At 43.3% G+C, this 22,196-nt stretch overlaps 1 protein-coding gene across 11 annotated transcripts in view; it reads right to left on the bottom strand.

The window, feature by feature from the left end:
• Fmnl2 (formin-like 2) overlaps positions 1–22,196 on the bottom strand; it is a 275,597-nt gene that overhangs the window by 29,070 nt on the left and 224,331 nt on the right. For all 11 annotated transcript variants that reach the window (XM_039106785.2, XM_039106787.2, XM_039106784.2 and 8 more), the window contains 3 exons: positions 7,916–7,990; positions 3,375–3,485; positions 1,236–1,385 (listed from right to left, as the gene is read on the bottom strand). In XM_039106785.2, coding sequence (XP_038962713.1) covers positions 1,236–1,385; positions 3,375–3,485; positions 7,916–7,990 — 336 coding nt within the window. The remainder of the gene's footprint in view (positions 1–1,235; positions 1,386–3,374; positions 3,486–7,915; positions 7,991–22,196) is intronic.

Here is a 22,196-nt window from a genome sequence, read left to right as displayed (position 1 = left end):
CAAAGAACTGTGGCTTTCTTCAGCCCAAACTACCCAGTAATGGTTATTTTTATAAAAATCAATACAGAAAGGCTATGCAGTGCTGGTTGAGAGGGATGAGGGGAGGAAGGGAGCTAGTTTTCATATAAAGTTCTACAATCAAGAAACTTCTGACTTCCCTTTGGACATAATAATAGGCAAAGACATCCACTGAGGCAAGACAGGGGATTAGATATTTACAAGTTAAGAGTGTAATTTCAGAGAGAGAAGAGGAAAAAGAAAACAAAACGTTTAAAGGAAACAGTGGACCCTGTAAACTCCTCTGAGAAGATGCCAATGAAGTCAACGCAAAGCTTCTCAAAGGGGCGGCTTTGGGCTTACCAACTTGTTTTAATATAAGCCATGGGAGCCCTGTTTTCACAGTGATAAGGGGTGAAATTAACCTATGTGATACTCTAAAATAAAGTGTGGTGGGAAACAAAGCCACTCTGCTGAGAGAGAAATACTATTCCTACAAATAGAGACAATTCTCTGCACAGTAAAGGACAATTCCAATCAATCCAATCAAGACGGGAAGTTTGTTTTCAAGACCTCAGTGGGTACAGTACTGTCCTCACATGCACAAGGCCCCAGGCTCACCACTGGGCAACGGTGAAAAGAACTTAGCCCTCACAAGGCATGGGTTTTTGAAAACTATTGTTCTCCATTTACTCTTCAATAGGAAATATGGGAATATCTCAAAGCCTCTAGGTTAATATTAACCTCTTTGTGGTTAACAAACTTCCCTTAAAGAAGATCAGGGCACTGAGCAGACATGATTCTTCAGAGAAGACCACAGTTGACAAAGCTCAGTGATTTTCCATAAAACGTCTACAGTTGCTATGGACCTGAGCAGAAGCTCAGGCAGGGCTTAGACAGGAGCACAGAGATTTGTGAGACATGACAGTCCTATCCCACAGACTCTGATGGCACTTTGAGAAGGTGGGTCATCGTCAGAGACTCCTTCCTGAGGCCACAGTCCCTCTCTTCATTTCTATGTCTTACACTGTCAACCTTCCTGTTCTGTGTTGGCCACGAGGGCTGCCAGTGTGTGACTTGGGAGAAATGGAACAGGAAGGTAAGTAGAGACCAGTCAAGAGCTAGATGACTTGAGTTCTGCTCATTCCTCCACTCCAAATCCTTTCACTTCCTATCACAAAAGCTAGCATTAGCCCACTCTGGTCCCCAGTGCATTTCCCTCTCTGAGATGCAGTTACATGAGAGATGTTTTCTTCCAGTTCCTCCACCCGCTCCAAGGCAGCATTCTTGGTTTCAGCATCTTCCAACAGAGCTCCCACGTCGAACACGTTGTCCAGGTAAGCCTGGATCTGTACTTGCAGCTTGTCACTTTCTGTGTGTTTCAGCTTCTAAACACAAAGATTCCAGAGAAGGTAGGATGAATTATCTGTGGACGTAGGACACAATTTCCCAACCCTCTACATAATCTGTTACAAGTAGCCTACAGTTCCCCACAAGAGTTTAACGCATCCTCCGTATGACCAAGGTATGACCCTACTGTTTCCAATTTACATATAGACACACACCAAGGGTGGGAAGGGAGTCACTGTCCTCAAATACTTGACATTCTAGACTATTTTTATATAAGTAAACCAGACATTACAAAAGAGGGTTTGAGATGGAATAATTACACGCCCTGTGAAATCTAAGGGGCATCTAGGCAGAGGTGAGAGTGGCTAGGAGCCAAACAGAGTTAGCTCGGAGCCATGGATTGTACACACACTCAGCTTTAGTACACATTGCCAGAACTCTTCCTATATGATTCCTTTCCCAAGACAGTGCCTTGAATGAACAGCTCAAAGCTCCCCAACGCATGAATCAGAAAGGGTCCTCCAGTTCCCTTATATCCTAGCCCAAGGATACCAGAGTGACTGAGGAAGCAGTTTCTCAGGTGACGCCAGAGGCTTAAGAAATCAGTGACTCTTCCCCATGAGAGTCCCACCTTATGACTTTCTCTGGGGACTCTAAAGTCAGAATACGGATGATGCCAATAAGTGAATGAACATATGAACGATCATTTGCAAAGAAGGCTGTCTTTGTATACAGAAAACGTATATTATCAGATGCATAGAATGGTGTTCTTCTAATGACTTCTATCCATCAGGGTCCAGACCCAACGTAACATAACTAACGAAGGGTTGGACAGGGTGTGGAATTTTTAAGAGAAATTTTAGATTACATGATTTCTTAAGAAAAGCACTTCTCTTAGGTTTAATTTAACAGTTTAAATTACTTTAACCCGAGTATATTCCGTCTTACTTTAAAAGTCAAAAAAGAAAGAAAGAAATATGAATCTAGAGCTGAAAACAAGAGGGCAACAGAGGAGCAGTGATAAGGGACTTTCCCAAGGTTGGCTGCAACTACTGGACGTGCACCAATGTCACTAGCTGCTGTGACAACCTACAGCCCAAAGCAGACTGAACCTCCACCAGAAATGAGAACTTGCACTCCAGATCTTCATTCACATCCTGCCATCTGTGAGGTGCATGAAGAAGACAAATCTCAGCCCCAAAGCATTGCCAGAGGTGTGCACAGGGGTCAGCATCAACGTATTCTACCCTCCAATAAGGTGGGTGCAAGGTGTGTGGTTTCCTGGGTTCATGCCTAACAAACATGGGCAAGTGAACTCTGGAAATCCCTGAAATCTACATCAGCCATCCATGGCCTACCACCGGGACTTCAACTGCACCACTCAAAGGAAAGGGAAAGCATAAGATTCCCAGTGACAGAGGGGGAGCACATCTGTGAGTACCACAAACACTTTCTGTTTCTTTATTAAAGTCTTCAGGGAACTGGCTGGGCACTTCTGTGTGGCAGGGAGAAAAAGAAACTAAGTCTTCTTTCTCTCAAGAAGTGCAGACACGTGTCCAAAAGCAACAAGTGCTTTAAACAGAATTAACAGCATCAGGAGGAAGTGTCATTTCCTCATTACTTCTCAATGCTCTAAACATGAACTCATTCACCAACAGTCTTGGCTGGATGTTGCCTGGGTCCCAAGGCTGCCCCAAATAAAAACTGTTCTTCAGTGTTGATGAAGGATGCCACAAGACTTGACCCAGACAGAGTTCAAAAGCGAAGGAAGGCTGAGACAATGCTCCCGGAAATGTCTGACTCCAGTAACAAAGGGCTGCAGGCAGTAGACCCCCCAGATGTCCCAGGAATTCTGTAAATAGTCCAGCTTTGCTGGCAAACTCCATCATTCAAATTGGTTCCCTGTAACTTACATGGCAACTGTGAGACCACAAAACTCTTTAGGCATTCTCTAGTTACTAAAGAAACGAACCTCTGAGAAGAGGCAATAAATCCACTCTTAAAATGACACCAAAAAAGGTACTTACATCCAAGTATTCATCCAGGCCTAATTTGGTAAATTCATATTGGAGATGAACTCTGAAGTTCATGTCTTCTACCGAATGGACTACAATATTAATAAACTGCATAGAGGCCACCTGAAATGAAATTTTCAAGGGGTTAAAATGACTCCACGTGCTTTCTCTCAAAAGCATGTCCAGAGTAGGTGCCTCGTTCCACAAGTCTTAGTCCACACCAATTCCCTTTTCGCCCTTAATGTCACTAAATCTTCAAGAAAAAAAAAATTATAATTTTTCATTAAAGAAATCAAACAGGCACCACAACTAGACACCACTTCATGGTCACTTAGAATGACTATAATGTAAGAAATATATATATATATATATGTGATATTGGCAAAGATATAGAGAAACCTGACCCTCCCCCCATTGCTTGTGAGACTATAAAATGATACAGTCACTTTGAAAACACCAGTTACTCAAAATGTTAAGCACCATGTTTGCTGTCTGCCATAGGAATGCAACTACGTTACTAAGAGAAATAAAGAAACGTGGCCACAAAAAATATTGTACACAGATATTTATAATACCACATACACCACCTAACTATGGAACAATACCCAGTGTCCATCACTGGATGGACAAACAGAATGAGGTAACCATTCTGTGACACTGAAGTACTGCTGCATGTTGTGGCATGGATGAGTCTGGGAATGACGTGGAAAGTGAAAACCGTGCCTGTGAAAAAGGACCAAACATTGTATGACTCTACTCATCTCCAATGTGCAGAACACCCCAACCTATAGACATACCTTAGGGCTGAAGGATAGAGCACATGGGAAACAGCTTTTAATAGCAGGGGGATTCTTTTATTATTTTTTTTAAAGATTTATTTACATATGTGAGGACACTGTCTCTGTCTTCAGACACACCAGAAGAGGGCATCAGATCCCATTACAGATGGTTGTGAGCCACCATGTGGTTTCTGGGAACGGAACTCAGAACCTCTGCGGAGAATGGTCAGTGCTCTTAACCACTGAGCCATGTCTCCAGGACTCTAGGAATTCTTCAGGGGATGGATGTGGTTATAACTAAACTGTGAATGGTTAACACACATCAAATCATACACGTCCATGGGTGAAGTAGATGTATGCAAATGTAATATCAAGAAAGCTGTTCTGACATACAGATATATAGAGCAAAGTACAAATTACCACAGAGATACAGACCATATAAAATAGGAAACTTGGTGCCAAGAGGAGTAATAGCCACACAATGTAGAACGTCACGACAAGGTAATTACTTCGAAAATTCACTTTGAGCTCTATCCTACCAAAAGATAGTAACTAATCTTTCCCACCATCCCTCTGTGGATTTCCTAACTGCTAGTTCATGGCTGTAGTGCCTTTTCCCAAAGACTGGCCCTAAGACTTGTCTCAGAGGGAAAAAAAAGTCAGTCCTCAGTTTAATAAATAATGGAATGAACTTCAACAGACCCATAGTGTTTTCAACAATGCCCATCTATTGATGGGAACAATGTCTTACTCATGTTTGCCTTCTATGAGTGCTCCAGCAGAGGCTTTGAGAAGAAGGGAAAATAATCAGGGATCCAGATTCACAGCCTGGAAAACCCCACCCCTCTACCCATGTCCCCCCCCTCCTTCCCTCCCAAGGGCTTAGAATCAAACTCAGTCTTAGGCACTGAAATTGGGCAAGTCCTTGACTCCTGAGCTTGATTCCCAGGCCCCCTATTTCTTTTAGCTTTTTTTTATTGAATTAATTCTTTTTAAATTATAGGTTACTCAGGTGATTAATTCTAATTTTCAACTTGACACTATCTAGAATCACCTAAGAAGAAAGTCTTAATGAGTCTATGTACAATGGAGAATTGTTTTAACTAACTGATATGGGAAGATGCAGTCCACTGTAGGTGGTACCATTCCCTAGACAGGGGTCTAGAACTATATATGAGTGAAGTCAATCTGAAAACAAGCCAGCAAATAAGAAAGCAAGCATTCATTCTTGCTCTACTGCAGATGTGATACGATGGTCAACTGTCTCACGATTCTGAGGTGGTGACTTCCCTACAATAATAGCGTATAACCTGGAATTGCAAGTCACATAAACCACATTCTTCTCTAGCTGCTTTTTGTCAGGTTATATTATTACACGACACATGAAACTAGAACAGGTATGTACTGGATAGCTTTGGAAGATGCATAAATTCTCTTAATGAAAAAGGGACACCTCCCCCCACTGAAGTTTCTGAAAATTTTGTTTAGGTTCTCTAGTTAAATAAACTTTAAAAAAAGAAATCTTGTTAGGCTACAGAGATGGTTAAATAGGTTAGTGGTTAAAAGCACTGACTGTTCTTCTAGTAGTCCTAAATTCAATTTCCAGAAACCACACTGTGGCTCACAACCATCTATAATGGGATCTGATGCCCTCTTTTGGTGTGTCTGAAGACAGCTACAGTGTACTCATACATAAAATAAATAAAAATCTTCAAAAGAAAATCTCGTCAGGTTGTTTTGGGCTTTTATTGTTGTTTGTTTGTTCTGAGTTCTTACCTACTTAAAAAAAAGTCACAAAAATATTATAATTGTGAAGAAATTTACACTGTTTAATATAATGAATATATTATTTGGGAAGCTGGAAAATCTAATGGAATTCCCAAGGAAGTTTATCAAAAGCCGCATTTTCTGGAGAAAAATAGGTTTGTGATACTTTTCCTTGTCTCTTCTGAAAACAATTCTAAATGATCCGCTGAGTTTCAGGACAGCCTATAAGCCATGTGCTACAGTATGCTCACATACATGAGTAAATAATTCTTTAAAAAGAAAAGATCTGCCATCAGTTTTCATGCATCATACACCCATCAATTTTCACAGAAGAAGCCATCATGTAAAAGAGCATGGCCTTGTGTAGGTTGGTTTCGGCTTGGGCTCTGTCTGAATAAGAAAGTTCCTCTTGAGAAGGCATTAGAAAGAGGCTCGCAGTGAGCCACAGCCTGGGGCTTCTCACACATTTATCAACACCTTCAGCATCACCTTGAATGACCTCTGACCCTAATAACAAGAATTAAAAATTCACTGTAAAAGCGACCTTTGCTTTACTATTTCATACTTTAAAAAATAAGTTGAAAAATAATTACCACAATTATTGCCAGGCCTGATACCCTACCCTACCCTACCCCACAGCTGCCTGTCTCTCAGGAGGTCTGCAGTAACCAGGGACACAGACAGGAGCCTAGCATGGCTGTCCTCTCAAAGGCCCTATCAACAGCTGACTGAGACAGCTGCAGATACTTACACCCAGCCATTGAACTGAAGTCTGGGACCCTACGGAGGAATTAGGGGAAGGATTGAAGGAGCAGAAGGAGAAGGCAACCCCATAGGAAGACCAGCAGTCTCAACTAACCTGGACACCCCAGGGAGCTCCCAGAGACTGAGCCACCAACCAGGCAGCATACAGGGGCTGGTCCAGGTCCCCTAGCACATACAGCTGAGGACTGCTTAGTCTGGCCTCAGTGGGAGAAGATGAAGAGGGTATCGGGAAAGGGGTAGGTACCCTTTCGGAGGCAGGGGAAGGGAGAATGGGAGGAGGAAGGGGGGAAGATGGGAGGAAGGGGCAAATGCTGGAATGTAAATAATTAAAATAATTAATTTTTACAAAATACCATATCTAATGGAACGGAAAAGGTTAGTGGTTAAAAGCACTGACTGTTCTTCTATAAGGATTTTACCATCCGGATTTTAAAGAAGCTGAAACTAAGATTAACACAAACCTGACGTCCAAGAAATGAGTTTCACACAAAACAAACCTGGTGTTTCAAGCCCTACGGTCATGGCAGCAACGCTAATGAAGACATGACTGAGAGGCCACAGGACAGGCCTCGCATGAGAGAACAGTTAGGAAGGATGCAAGCTCTGAAGGCAAGTGCTCCACAGAAGGAACCCCTGGGTCCAGAAGTGTGCGAAACTGAACTAGGTCAAGGACAAGGACAGGGGTGCACTGGAATGCAATGGCTAAGGAAGCCTCGTGAGAAATTCTGTCTTGAGCCCAGAATGAAGACTGGGGTACTGGGATTCAGAAGTGTTGAAACACCCTGGGGTTAGCCACAGTGGGAAGGAAGCACAAGGAAGAAGACCCAGCAGCATTGGGTCCATCTAGACATGCCAACGGTCCAGTCAGCAAAGCCAACCACTTTAGTCTGTGAGCGTGTGGTCTAGAGAGGCCACTGAAAAGCTGCAAGAGCAAAAGGCCAAAGGCCCACCTAGCTTAGGCCGTTAGGCGCTCAACATGGTGGCTATGGGCATCCACACTAGGTCATGACTTCCTTTTTCCAACCATGAGACTTTCCCTCTTACTCATTAAATTATCAGCAGTTCTATCCTTTAATCAAAGGAGTAAACCTGGAAAAAGCACCAGAAAGGGAACATAAAGAAAACATTCTAGAGTGGATCACTAACTTCATTTTCCTGAGCTTTGTACTGGGCAGACTTGAATATGGCGGTGTGTTTTGAAACTGGATTTGTGTTGCTGAAAGGAGGGCCAAGGCAACTCACCATAAAATCTATGTTATTATCTTCATTCCTGAAATGTTCCATCAGCTTCTCAAAACGCTGCTTTTCTCCGCAGACCTGCAACACACGTGGTTATCATGCATAAGACTCTACAAGCAGAAGCATCCCAAAATTAGCTAAAGAAATTTTGGTATTGACAGTTATTTTCAGAGTATTTTCTCTCTCTTACGTATATACTCCTTATTTTTGTTCAAAGCTGGCTAGCCTCCAACCAACAGCATGAAGCAGACCAGATGTGGGTGCGTGGTTTCTTTTCCGTATGGTTTTCCTGTTATCATCGAATGTGTTCCTCCTTCAGGGTCCTTGCTCTTCCCCAAGGATTTTAGTATGTGTTCACAGTACAGTTCACGAAAACTGGCTATGGGTTTCCTGTCTTACCAGCATGCACTCCAGACAGAGATACTAAAAGATGTAAATAGCTTTACATTTAAACTCCTCGTAAGGAAGACTAGCCATGCTCTCACGTCTGTCTCAATTAAATAATCTGAGAGCATGACATAATTTCCAGTGATTTAGACAGTAGCACCCCGAGGCCTGAATCACACACATTTTAGCTCAAATTGATATTTCCATTGAACATGTAAAATACTCAGACTTGCAGGATCCTGGGGTATGTTTCATCTACATGGAAGTTAGATTCAGTAAAGAACAGTCAAACATTTACATCAAAATAATTCCTCTCAAGGATGAATCTTAATTCTCACACAGCCCTTGGGTAGCTTTGTTGAAAACACACCCTATATGCACTAGTTAATTCATTTAGCCTTGGAGAGTATTCGCTTGAACTATCTACATGCTAAACCAGGCCATACATGCTAATGACTAAACACTGTGATTTCATTTGTGATTTTAAGGATAGCTAGACTAAGCCTCAAGAAGTCCCCTAAAGTGGCATTTCATAATGTAATAATGCATATATATATACACACACAAATATATATATATATGTATATACATATATAAATATAAATAATTCCAAGAGCTATGTGCTTCTTTAGTTCATGATACTGAAACTAGCCAAGACAATGAAGTAACAGGTGCTTCTATTTACGACAAACAGAAGTCACATGGTAACACAACTTAAAGTACATCACTGTGACTTTACACTGGTGTCATTCAGCCTCCTGTTATGAAAGATGAGACACAATTATAAAGAGAAATAGATTTTTTTTCCTCCGACTCGTGCTTCTGGAAAGTCTAGTCCAAGAGCTGCTGACTCTATAGCTTTGGGCCCTGGTGAGTCTCAGGCATCACAGTATGGGGGAGCACGTGGCAGAGCTGACTGTTTACTCTGTGAACTCAGGAGTGAGGTCCGGTAGTGTCCAGCTTCCTGCATGCCTCCTTGGGGCCATGAACAATGAACTGAGACCTACCCTTAGGCCTACAGCACCTGTGGGCACCAAGCCTTTAGCATATGTGCCTTTGAGAGGCACACCATTTCATACCTATGGAAGACTGCTGCTGAGCTTTCCTGGTGCCCTTTCCAGTCCAGTCTGCTGTAGGTAACAGTTGAGTCTCATTTTAAAACTCTGCTCTCTATCCTAGCAAACATGAGCTGGGCCTGGAGGCCGTACAGTTAGTCCTCCCGCTAATAAGAGCCTCTGTGTGGAAGCATTGCTAGCGTACGTAGCTCTTGAGTGACAGAGCTTTGCAGTCATTATTTAAGCTTGACATGTCCCTCCTGGGCCCCCGTCATACACCCCACTCTGCTCTGCCCATGGTAGTTCAGCATCCATTTATTCTTCTCCCACAGTGGGACTTGAGGCTCCTTCCCAACTCTCTCATTTGTTGTCTCACTCTGCCAAGGGTACAGTCATACTAAGTTTTCATTCGTAATTGGAAGACATCAGTAGAAGAAAATGGCCCGGCAGTTCCTGACCGAACTCCAACAGTCAATGTTCTTGAAGCTCAAGTCTTACAGACCTGACCCCTGAGCTCTGCGTCACTGAGGCTGGGAGTCGCCAATGAGGGTAACAGGAGCTGCAAGGCTCTGTTTTGTTTGGCTGTGGAATACGAGGGCTCCTTCCTCACCAGTTATGCGCCAGCTATACTTGTGGTTTTCCAGGTTTGCTGGTACACCACCAAGAGCAACAGTGCATTTCCATTTTGAGGCTGCTTCCAGGAATAGGTGTAAGGCAAGTAAGTAGTGCTTCCTTTGTGTGGGTGCCACGGATACGGTTAGTGCGCTGGTAAAGGTGATTCTCTCTTCCCTGCATATGTGTGTTTGATAGCTTGATGTATAACATGTCAAACCTCCCCGGACAAAGCTGAATGCTTGTCAATTAACCAATTCTCCAAACTGGGAACTCTGGTCCTGCCTAGCACACATGGGGGAGAGCTGGTTTTTATATGGTCGCATTATTTTCTTGCTTAAAATTTAAACTCTTCTGCATTTGGGATAAAGAATGCCCAGTCTTGTCAAGAGCCTCCATATATAGGTAGACACATCTCAGACACCCAGGGATTACAGGGTTATACTTGGTCTTGGTAAACACCAGAGCTGTAGAGAAGGGTTCTTTTCTGTAGAAGGGAAGCTCTAGCAATCTCTGAGTCATGTGGCTTCATCTTCATGGGGACGCACCACATTCTGGAGTTCTTCATAGGGCGTGTTGATTCTGACTTGGGCTAGAATTTGTACCTTTTATTTTCTCCTTCAGGTTTTGGTTTTTAATCATGGGTGGCTGAGGCTGTAGCTCAATTTATCTAGTGCTTGCTTAGCGTCCACCAAGCCTTGGGCTCTGTCTCTGGCACTCCACAACCAGCATGTGGTGGCATTCACCTGTCACTCTACTATTAACATAGCAGCTGGAGGATTAGGAGTTCAGGGTTGCCTCTATCATGACTTCAAAATTAGCCTGGAATTCAGTCTCAAAAACCAAACAGACAGATTCCTACCAAAAAAGTAAAGCTTGAAGAATTCAAATCATATCTTACACTGGGCATATGGCATAATTGATGGCGTGTTGACAACGATGCACAGAGCTCCAGGTTCAATTCTAGTACCTTAGCAACTGGCACAGAAGCACAAACCTCTAACCCAGCACTTGTGATACAGAGGCCAGAGGATCAGGAGCTCAAGGGAATCCCTGGATGCTACTTCTCAAGATTAAGGTAACCCTGGGTCACATAGGACCCTGTCTCCAGCACACGAACAAAACCTAGGTGGGCTGTGCCACCTAGGGCTATGCCATGGTTACGTGGTTACATGTTTACCTGTACACCCCGCACCTGGGAGAGGCAGGGGAATCGAAAGTTTGGGGTCAAACTCATTTTTTTTAAAATGCTAAAAACCCCAAAGAACTTTCTTAATTGCAGGTCATTTGGTATTTACCATACTAAAAATAACAAGGAAAATTTTGAGATATATATAATAATAAACTAATAACACAATAGGGACTGGAGACATGGCTCAGCAGTTAAGAGCACTGGCGGTTCTTCCAGAGGATCCAGGGTTGACTCCTAACACCCACATGAAAGTTCACAGCCACTTATGACTCCAGTTCCAGGGCTTCCAATTCCTTTTTCTAACATCTTTCAGGAACAGATACACACTTGGTACACAGACATGCAGGCAGGCAAAAATGAACAAACAAACAAACAAAAAACCCATAGATATGGAAAGTAGGGGGAAAAAATAACAAAATAAACATTATGTGATAATGATTACAATTATGAGACTGAATAGAGTCATTTTAAATCTGTGAGTGTGTGTACGCGCGTGCATGCGTGTGTGTGCGTGTGTGTGTGTGCAGGAGTGCATTACTCAACCATATGAAAAAGACTGTCCCTTTCTTCTTGCAATCCTGATAGATTAAAATACCACAGCCTAGAACTTCATCAGCTGTTTCCATGATCTACACTTACTCTGAAGCTACCTCAGTCACACTAAGTGTGCGAGCTTCAACATACACACTTGAACGAGAAGACAACTCAGTTGAATTGTTTAGCATACTTGCGTATCTTTTAAAGTTTAGCTAAATAAGCAAGGTGGAGGTATTCATCTCTAATCCCAGCGTTTGTGAGGCAGAGGCAAGTGGATTTCTGCGAGTTCTAGGACACCTGAGCAGCCAAGGCTGTAACACAGAGACGCCCTGTCTTTATGATGCAACAAAACGAAAAGTCTAGCTTAAGAAAAGGTGCAATTCTTAAATCCAGTTTTTAAATCCAGCAGTCACTTGTGCTGTTTTTGTTGAATTAGGTGAAAAAAACCCAGCCCTACACAAATGCGGAGAGCATGAAATATAACAGCAACATGTAGCAGAAGTATTATTCTTCTTTGAAATTTTACAACATAGGACCAGTGATGCAGTTTAAATCCGGGCTATACATGGATCTGAAGGCACACTACAGCCCCACACAGTAGGTCTAAATCCACTTGCCTTTCCTGTACATCAATGTATAATTTGACGACAATATTCAGCGGTCATTTGAAAATTTTAGATGTTCTACATAATGATATGTTTTTATAATACACTATTTAAAAACCATGCTATTCTTTATTTTTACCACCAGAATTCAGACGAATCTTTAAAACTGAGGAGGCTGATGGGTACTCAGTGGAGAGAGCCAATTTTCCAAAGTCCCCATTTTTCACTGGTTGTCTTGAACTTTGTCATGGGAAACAAAATATGGCCAGTTGTTTTTAAAGGCTCACTTGGTTCGTTTTCAAGATATGTCTAGCAAGAATATACATCCGAATAGTTACAGTTGGTTGCATCTGGATGGGGAGCAGAGGGGCCAGGCTTGCACTGTAAACCCTTGACTGTCCCAGAATTCACTTGTAGATCAGTCTGGCCTTAGTCACAGACATTACGCTGCCTCTGCCTCTCCAATGCAGGGATTAAAGGCGTGCACCACCACGCCCAGGCCTCTTCATCTTCTCTTTCATTCACACTTGGAAAAAGGAGTAGCTAGCTTTACAACTGGAATGATGCAGGATGCTTCTTCCTGTCCTATGTACAGTGGGGCTACTTCAACTAGGCACTGTTTCATCATGTAAACCTCTCATCTCATCAACATAAACGGATAATAAAATCAATACTTTTCACTGCTTCATCAAATATATTCTGAGGTGAAAGTGGACTTCTTTAAATTTATTCACTTATTTATTAAATGTGTGAGTGTGCTGCTATCTGTACACATACATGCCAGGAGAGGGCACCAGATCTCCTTACAGATACATGGTCATGAGCCACCATGTGGTTGCTGGGAATTGAACTCAGGCCTTCGGTAAGAACAGCCAGTGCTCTTAGCCGCTGGGCCATTTCACCAGCCCCCAAACTGGCTTTTAAATCATGAATAGAGAACTCTGATGATTTTCGATCCCTGCTGAGGTAACAGCAGTTAATTTGTCCGCTACTGAATCCCTGTTGGTTTCATCCTTCCAGTGCACATGTTGGCTACAAAAGGCAAGTAGCACTTTATGATTTTAAAAACACTACCCTCATAAACGCTACAGAAGGGCCACAAGAGTGCTCAATGCTCACAGACCACTTTGCAGAACTGCTGCCCAAACCCACTATCTGTTGGATAGAAGGGCGTGATGGTTTGTATATGGCTGGCCCAAGGAGTGGCACTATTAGGATGTGTGGCCTTATTGGAGGAGGCAGGTCACTGTGGGTGTGGCCTTTAATACTCTAGTCCTAGCTGTCTGGAAGCCAGTCTTCTCTTTGCCTTTGGAACAAGATGTAGAACTCTCAGCTCCTCCTGCACCATGCCTGCCTAGACACTGCCATGCTTTGCCTTGATGATAATGGACTGAACCTCTGAACCTGTAAGCCAGCCCCAATTACATGTGGTCCTTATCAGAGTTGTCTTGGTCATGGTGTCTTTCAGAGCAGTACAACCCTAACTAAAAGAGAAGTTAGGCAGGGACTAGGGTATTGTTGTAAGAGGCCTGACAATGCTTTTGTTTAGAAGAACATGGATTTGGAAACTGTATTTGGAAAGCAACTGAATGCTTTAAGTGGGGCTTAATGGAAAAATCCTACTAGGAATATGTAAGTCTTTTGCTGAGAGTGATTTGAACTGTGCAGACCTGGCTCAAGAGGTTTTCAGTGGAGAAGAATTTCAGTATGTGGCCTACAGACTGTTTTGTAGTATTTGGGTGAAGAATGTGTCTGCTTTATGCCCTTGTCTGAAGAGTCTACAGGAAGCTAAGGTAAAGAGATTTATGCTAATTGAATTGACAAGGGAAGTCTGAAAAGAGCCCAGGAGAGACTGTTTCTGGTTTAATCTTATGAGGAGCATTTTAATGAAAAGGAGCAAGCTAAAAGAGAAAAAATATGAAATGTATGGTTCAAGTAATGAAGGGGCACCAGGAGGTGAAATGGAGCAGATTCCTATATTCAAGGAGATAAATTAAGAGTGACTTGGGGGCAAGATCCCACCCACCTAAGATTATCTAAGCTTTTACTGTTGAATAAGGGATATGGTATCTAGGTGTTCTTATTACTTGGATATTGTTTTCATTTTGATTTTTAATCTGGGATAAACTATAATCCAGAAGTGGAAGGTACACTTGTGATCCAGATCTTTAAGTTGGAACACACAGGCTTTTTGATCTGGATCTTGAGGAATAGTGGCCATGAAAGTTTAGACCCAGGCAAGATAGTACACGCCATTAATCTCAGGACAGTTGGGCTAGCAGATTTCTGAGATCAAGGCCAGCCAGAGACAGAGTAGGGGAAAAGCTTAAGTCTAGGCATGATGGTGCATGGCTTTAATTCCAGTATTCAGGAGACAAAGCCATGCTGCTCTCTGAATTCAAGGTCAATCTACAGAGAAAGTTCCAGGACAGTCGGGTTTAGGCAGTGAGAGAGCTGTAAAACTGTAAGTTGGTAACAGTATAACGGCGGGGATGGGTGGGAGAGGGAGGATGTTCCAACCCCAGCAAACAGCAGAACTCAGCAGCTTGAGCCATCTGGCTCTGGATTTAGTGTCAAGAATAGAAGGAACCACTGGGACAATTGATGCTGGTTAGATGGAGTAAAGAAATTAGCACTGATTAAGAACAGACTAGCATCACTGAGGTGAAGTGCTCCAGTACTAAAAAGGGCAGAGCTGGAGAAGTTATTCAAGCCCTTTGGGGGAGCCCAGAAGATCGTGTGCGGATCCCAGACATCAGAGCAAGAAGCTGTGACGCTGAAGTTGACTTGGAGACCCCAAAATGTTAAAGATGCCAGAGTGGTGAGCTGTCTGCTGAGGAGAGCTGCTAACAGGGAGAGGAACCAGTCCAGGGGAAAGAACTTTATTCCAGTTAACGAAGATGAAAAAGGAGCTGGAGATCTGAAGATCACTTTACATCAGCCAGGGAGAGGCAGTTAGGAGTTTGTCTAGCTGGTTTCCTAATTGCTTTGGGGATTAAAGTTAAGTGATTTAATGAATCTCAGAAGAAACCTAGAAATTTGGACTTTTAACTTTTTTTTTTGAGCTGGGGACCGAACCCAGGGCCTTGCGCTTCCTAGGCAAGCGCTCTACCACTGAGCTAAATCCCCAACCCCGCTTTTAACATTGTTAAGACTACTATAGACTATGGGGACTTTGTAAGTTGGGCTAAGTGTTGGGCTACTTTTTTTTATTATACCATGGCTAGGTATGCACCCCAACCCCATAGACTCATATGTTTTTAACAAGCCTATAGTGGCCGAGGAGTGGAATGTGGTGCTTTATATAGGTTTGGCCCAGGGAGTGGCACATTCCAAGGTGTAGCCTTGTTGGAATAGGTGTGGCCCTGTTGGAGTGGGTATGTCACTGTGGGCATGGGCTTTAATACCCTAGTCCTAGATGCCTGGAAGTCAGTCTTCTCCTCTCTGCCTTCCAAACAAGACATACAACTCTCAGCTCCTCCTACACCATGCCTGTCTGGATGCTGCCATGTTCCCACCTTGATGATGATGGAATGAACCTGTAAACCAGCCTCTATTAAATGTCCTTATAAGAGTTACCTTGGGCATGGTGCCTATTCACAGCAGTAAAACCCTAACTACAAATGTGGGGTACCACTTGGCTAAGAGCAAGACTCCCTGATTTAAGGCTGGTTGAGTGTGGGAAAGAGTAAGAGTAAGAGGAGGCAGGAGTAGCATCACCTTTAGGTAGTTTCCTCTTGTTGGTCTGAGATATTGGCCATCAGGTCGTTGAGGTCAAGGGCTGTTTGTAGTCAAGGTGCATGCTTGTTGGGAATCAAGTGAGGGGAGAGAATGAGTCAGCTGTCACCCAGATTCTGTGATGTTATTTTGACGTGAATGCAGCGACCACTAAATAACTGCTGTGTGTTCCTGCAGACACTGCTCGACATGAACGGGGTTATGCTCTAAAGCACCTAGGGAGAAATGTGATTGAATAAGAGGCCTACTGAACTGAAGAGATCCAGGTTGGACACTGGGAATATTTCAGAAATAAGTCACTTATACCTTTGCTATTTAAGTTGCAGTGTGACCTGTTACATAAGTGTTGGGAATTAATTGAACCCTGGTCCTCTGTAAGAACATTCAGTGCTCTTAACCACTGAGCCAACTCCCCAGCCCCACAGTGTGTCTGTCTTTTTCTTTTTTTAAGTTTTATTTATTTTATGTATACAAGTACACTGTAGCTTTCTTCAGACACACCAGAAGAGGGCACTGAATCATATTACGGATGTTTGTGAGCCACCATGTGGTTGCTGGGATTTGAACTCAGGACCTCTGGAAGAGCAGTCAGTGCTCTTAACTGCTGAGCCATCTCTCCAGCCCAGTGTGTCAGTCTTTAGAGATGTCATTAGCCCTTTTCTTCTGTCATGATTCTTTATGCAACCCACGCTAAAATGCATGCACAGAAATTAAGTGCTTGCTTTAGGTGCCTGTCACTGAACATCTGGATGTCTGAAAACATCTGGAAATGACTGAAGTTTTCACAGGACTGTTTAATAGTAGTGAAACATCAGGTTCTCGGCCTAGTGTCTTTCCAGCAAAGATAGACCTACTCTTCATTGAGAGAGAGGGGGTTAAGATCACTACAGAATCCATTCACTATTACTTTATTGGAGTAAAGTAACAGGGTTTCAGTTGAAAGTGTCCAGTATGAACATTTCATTCTTAAGTTCTTAGGACTCCTCAGCAGGTTCAGAGTCTGCTTCTATCACAATAGTCATTTGGAAAGTGTGTATGAAGTAAGAGGTCCTGGCAGCTACAGAGTCCCCTAGAGCAGTGGTTTCACTGGCCACGAAGGCCATCAGACTGCTTCTGTTTGCAAGAGAAGGTAAAAGATGCTTTTCAACTAGAAATAAGTATAAAATCATGGCTTGCTTCATACGTCCTGAAAAAGGAAACAACAGCAGGCCCAAAAGGAAAGTCTACTGAGTCATAAGAGAGAATGCCTTGCAATGGTGCTTTCCTGCAGGGGCTCTGCAGGTCACGTTACTGTGACAAGAGAAAAAGTACTTGAAACAGGCCCCCGGTGACATGGCACGAAGAAAACACATAAGCAAGGGGCCCTTAATTTTTATATAATTAACCCAGAAGTATTTACATTCAGTCCTCAAACATGACTGTGTGTGTCTGTGTGTGTGTGTGTGTCTGCATATGAGTCTGTGTGTCTGTGTGTGTGTCTGTATGTGAGTCTGTGTGTCTCTGTGTGTGTGTGTCTGTATGTGAGTCTGTGTATCTGTATGTGAGTCTGTGTGTCTGTGTGTGTCTGCATGTGAGTCTGTGTGTCTGTGTGTGGGGCTGCATGTGAGTCTGTGTGTCTGTGTGTGGGGCTGCATGTGAGTCTGTGTGTCTGTGTGTGTGTCTGCATGTGAGTCTGTGTGTCTGTGTGTGTGTCTGCATGTGAGTCTGTGCGTCTGTGTATGTGTGTGTCTGTATATGAGTCTATGTGTCTGTGTGAGAGGTGGACACAGGGCACCCTGGGAGCTGGCAGTGGCTACGGGGTTAGTATGAATAGTCAGTGTCCTCGGTGAGGTTGAAGGTTACGTGTCTGTATCTTACCACAAGAAAATGTTCTTCATTACAAAACTTTAGTGATACCTTCTTCCCTCCATTATGAGCCTGTAGGGAAATCATCCCCTACCCCTTCCCACCGTTAGAAATGCTTTAAACCACAGTCCTCTTGGCACCCAGGACCTTGGCTGTATCCAAATGGTTTGGGTCCTTTGGAAATGCCTTTAACAGATGTTGAAGAATAGCATGATGATTTGGGCAGGGACTGCATTTGCTTCCTTCTCATTGGTGGGGATGTCTCAACCTCCATGGGGCAGACTGTTTTATTTAGGCAAGGCAGGATTTAAAGATGGCTCAGTGGTTAAGAGCACTGAATGCTCTTCCGGAGGTCCTGAATTCAAATCCCAGCAACCACATGGTGGCTCACAACCATCTGTAATGAGATCTGATGCCCTCTTCTGGTGTGTCTGAAGACAGCCACAGTGTACTTATTAAATAAATAAATAAATAAATAAATAAATAAATAAATAAATAAATAAATAAATCTTTTTTTTAAAGAAAGCAATTTAACTGGGGGGGGGGGGGGGGGCTCCCTTGCAGTTTCGGAGGTTTAGTCTGTGGTCATCGTGACAGGGAGCTTAGCAGCAGGTATGGTCCTGGAGCAGATGTAAGCTCAAAGTATCCAACTGATTTGCAACATGGATACAGGCAGGCAGGCAGGTAAGTCTGGTTTGGGCTTTTGAACTTTCTGTGACACAGCTCCTCCTTAAATAATCCAATAACTAAGAACTCAAACACACAAAGATTCGACCCCACGGAGGTCACTCTCAACCAAACCACCACACAGTGCTGTCTAATCAAAATGCCCTTACTTCATAGCAGAGCACTTGCTCTTCAAATGCATGGGCTGTGGTTTGCTGCAGATTGTCTCCACTCTGGTAGCCCTATTGCTAGCAGGAGAAATCCAATTCTGGACGGAGTAACACAGTGCCCAGGAGAGCTCCTTGCCAGTCTGCTTGGCTTAGACTTTCTGAAGCTCATCAGGTGCCCCACCCAATACCAACTCCCCGGATCCTCCTGTGGATGTGGAGCACTGAGGGCAAAGCCAGTGGAGGAATGAGGCCAACTAGTGAATGTCAAAGTTAGGAATAGCTCCAGGCATGGTGGTGCCTGCCTTTAATCCCAGCGCTCAGGACCCTGAGGCGGCAGGCATATCTAGGCCAACCTGATCTATCTACATAGTGAGTTTCAGGCCATTCAGGGCTATGTAGAAAGATCGTCTCAAAATAAATAAATAAATAAATAAATAAATAAATAAATAAATGTCAAGAACAGCACATTTTGGCTGCAACAGAGTATTTAAACCAAACAAACAAAAATGGCTGAATGCATGAGGTATGCATGCCATGGCGTACATCTGAGGGTCAGAAGACAATCCTTTCTACCCTGTGGAACCCGGAGGATTGAACTCAGATTGTTAGGTGGTGCAGCAAGTGCCGAGCCATCTTCCTGGACCCTACTATAACGTTTTTATTTAGGTGATTTTATATCTTACAATCATCTGTGGGTCTTGTTGGCAGATGGAAATTATATGCTGTGATATATAGCATGCAGTCACTATCTGTCTGTAACGATGCTCTGGTTTAGGCATATGCCTTTTAATTTTTTATTTATTACTGTGCGTGCACGAGTATGCATGCATGCACATATGTGTTACAGCATACACATAGCAGTCTGAGGACGGCTTTACAGAGCCCGGGTCTCTCCTCTCACCTGGATGTGAGTTCCAGGGTTTGGACTCAGGTTATCAGGCTTGTGTAGCAACTGCTCTATTACACATGTCTCTCACTGGCCTTGACAACCCTTAACATTCTTTTAATGGCCAACATGTGAATTCTGAAAAAAGATGGAAACCGGTTTCTTGCTCTCTCACCCTCGGCAACTTTCTAAAACCAGGCTGGAAGGAGAGAAGAGATGTCTTCTTTCAACCCTGTTGGTCTGGTGCTGCTGTCTTGAAATGCAGCGCACTCTCTCACATTTTTGTTGTGTAAACCATCCTCCCCAAGTTAACTAATAAAAGACTAAAGCCTGTGATTGGCAGTAAAGAGGGGAAGGTAGGACTTCCTGGGAAGAAGAAATGAACTCTGGGAAGAAGAAAGAGGAAGGTTCTTTCATCAAGAGACTTGGGAGGAGATGGATGTGACTATGGGCCTAGAAGGTATGGCTAGCCCTGTGACTAGATGGAGCTAGGTAGTCAGTAGGGGCAACTCAGATGAGCAGACTGAACCCAGCTAAAGCCTATGCTTTGAAATATTAAAAGGTCTCTGTGTGGTTATTTGAAAAACTAGCTGGTAAAGGGATAACTGCTGCCATACTAATTTCCAGCATCAATTAATATATACAGGCTATTAATAATCATTTTTTTACATCTTGATTTGACCAAGTGTGTAGGGTGGTTTAGATGTGAGCAATGTGTGGGACACAGCATTTACCACCCTTCCGACACACACCTTCCCAGTTCCTGTGGGATTGTAAACTACACCTGTGTAATGGCTGCTCATGTCATGTAGACACAAAAGTGAATCTGGTTTGCATGCTTCTTCTCCCTCAGCAGAAATGAAGGGGTCTCTGCAGCCCATTCCTAAGGAACCACGTCAGAGAGTTTTGCCCGATTCATTACTGAGGAGTGATAGTGGAACAATGTGAACCTGAGCATACAGGAGTCTGAGAGAGTCAGGAGCAATCATTCACGCTCTTCCATGGTTTCCAAGCCATGTCAACAGCATGTCATGGCGGATATCCACCAAGCAGCTATACATAGGAGCTATTTAACCCATTAGTTTTAAAGATTAATATGTTTGCCTCTTTCAAAGCATCTTGACCTGGATTTCTTTGCTGGCAGAATAAAGGATTCAGAAAGAAAAGAGAAGAGAAGAGAAGAGAAGAGAAGAGAAGAGAAGAGAAGAGAAGAGAAGAGAAGAGAAGAGAAGAGAAGAGAAGAGAAGAGAAGAGAAGAAGAAGAGGAGAGAGGGAGCCACAACCACTCAAAGCTCTTTTTAATGTCTATTTCTGTTGTGTGTACCAGGCTACCCCAGTGCTTTGGAGGCATCTTTAACTACCACAGAATTAATCTGTTATTACTCATTCTGAATTCAACTGCTATCCCTATAGTGGTTTGAATAATAATGGCTCCTGAGTAGGACATGGTAGTGCATGCCTTTAACCCCAGCACTCAGGAGACCGGCAAGCAGATCTCTTCAGAGTCTGAGGCTAGCCTGGTCTACAAAGTGAGTTCCAGGAATCTAGCCAGAGCTGTTACACAGAGAAACCCTGTCTCAAGATAATAACAAAAAAAAAAAAAAAAGGAGGTAGGGAAGTCCTCCAAAGCTACAAGCCTTTAAGTCCAGGACCTGGGAGGCAGGGCAGAGGGATCTCTGAGCTGGAGACCACCTTGGTCTACAGAGTGAGGAGTGAGTTCCAGGGTATCAAGGTCTACACAGAGAAACCCCGCCTTGAAAATTAAAATGGCCGCCCCCATAGTCTCATCTATTTAAATGTCTGGAATGGGAATGGAACACTTTGAACAGATTACAAGGTTTAAGAGGTGTGGCCTTGTTGGAGAAGGCATGTCACTAGGGGTGGGTTTTGAGGTTTCAGAAGCCCAGAGTTTCTTTCTCTGGCTAAGGATCAGGATGTAACACTCAACGATTGCTCCAGTGCTGCCATGCTTCCCACCATGTTGGAAACGGATTAACTCTCTGAAACTGTAAACAAGCCCTTGGCCAAATGCTTTCTTTTAATCAAAGAAATCTTCTCATCAGAGTTGCCTTGGCCATGGTGTCTCTTCACAGCAGTGGAACAGTGACTAATGACAGTCCCTTTTCATTAGCTACTCAAGTGTAATCTGTCTTCTTACTGTCCGTTTGTCCTTCCTTCTGCATGGAAAAATCCATTCTCTATTGCTCTAGATGGAACCCATGGTTAGCTGTGAATTACCACAATACAAAGATACCTTTTACCTATGCCATTCCTTGTTCACGGTCGGTCAGTGGGCGAATTCCTGCTCAGATATATCATGTTCCCCATGATACCCCAAGATAGTAACCTGGGCTTTTTGGTGTTTCTCAAATGCAAGCAGAATGGAATCTGTGATGGAGCTATTTAGTCTATAGTCAAAAGAGCTGGTTTAACCATATGAGTGCCTCAGCTACTAGTTCCCCAGTGAAACTGCCTAGAAACCTTGAATGCTTTCAAAGGCACAGATTCCTAGTCTCACTGGTGGAGGTCCTCAGTCGATTCTCGATTTAGAGACCAGGAATCCTCTCTGTTTAGAATGGCTACCTGAGATG

Source organism: Rattus norvegicus, chromosome 3, assembly GCF_036323735.1.
Source record: "Rattus norvegicus strain BN/NHsdMcwi chromosome 3, GRCr8, whole genome shotgun sequence".
Classification (NCBI taxonomy): domain Eukaryota; kingdom Metazoa; phylum Chordata; class Mammalia; order Rodentia; family Muridae; genus Rattus; species Rattus norvegicus.
This window is presented reverse-complemented; position numbering and strand designations above follow the sequence as displayed.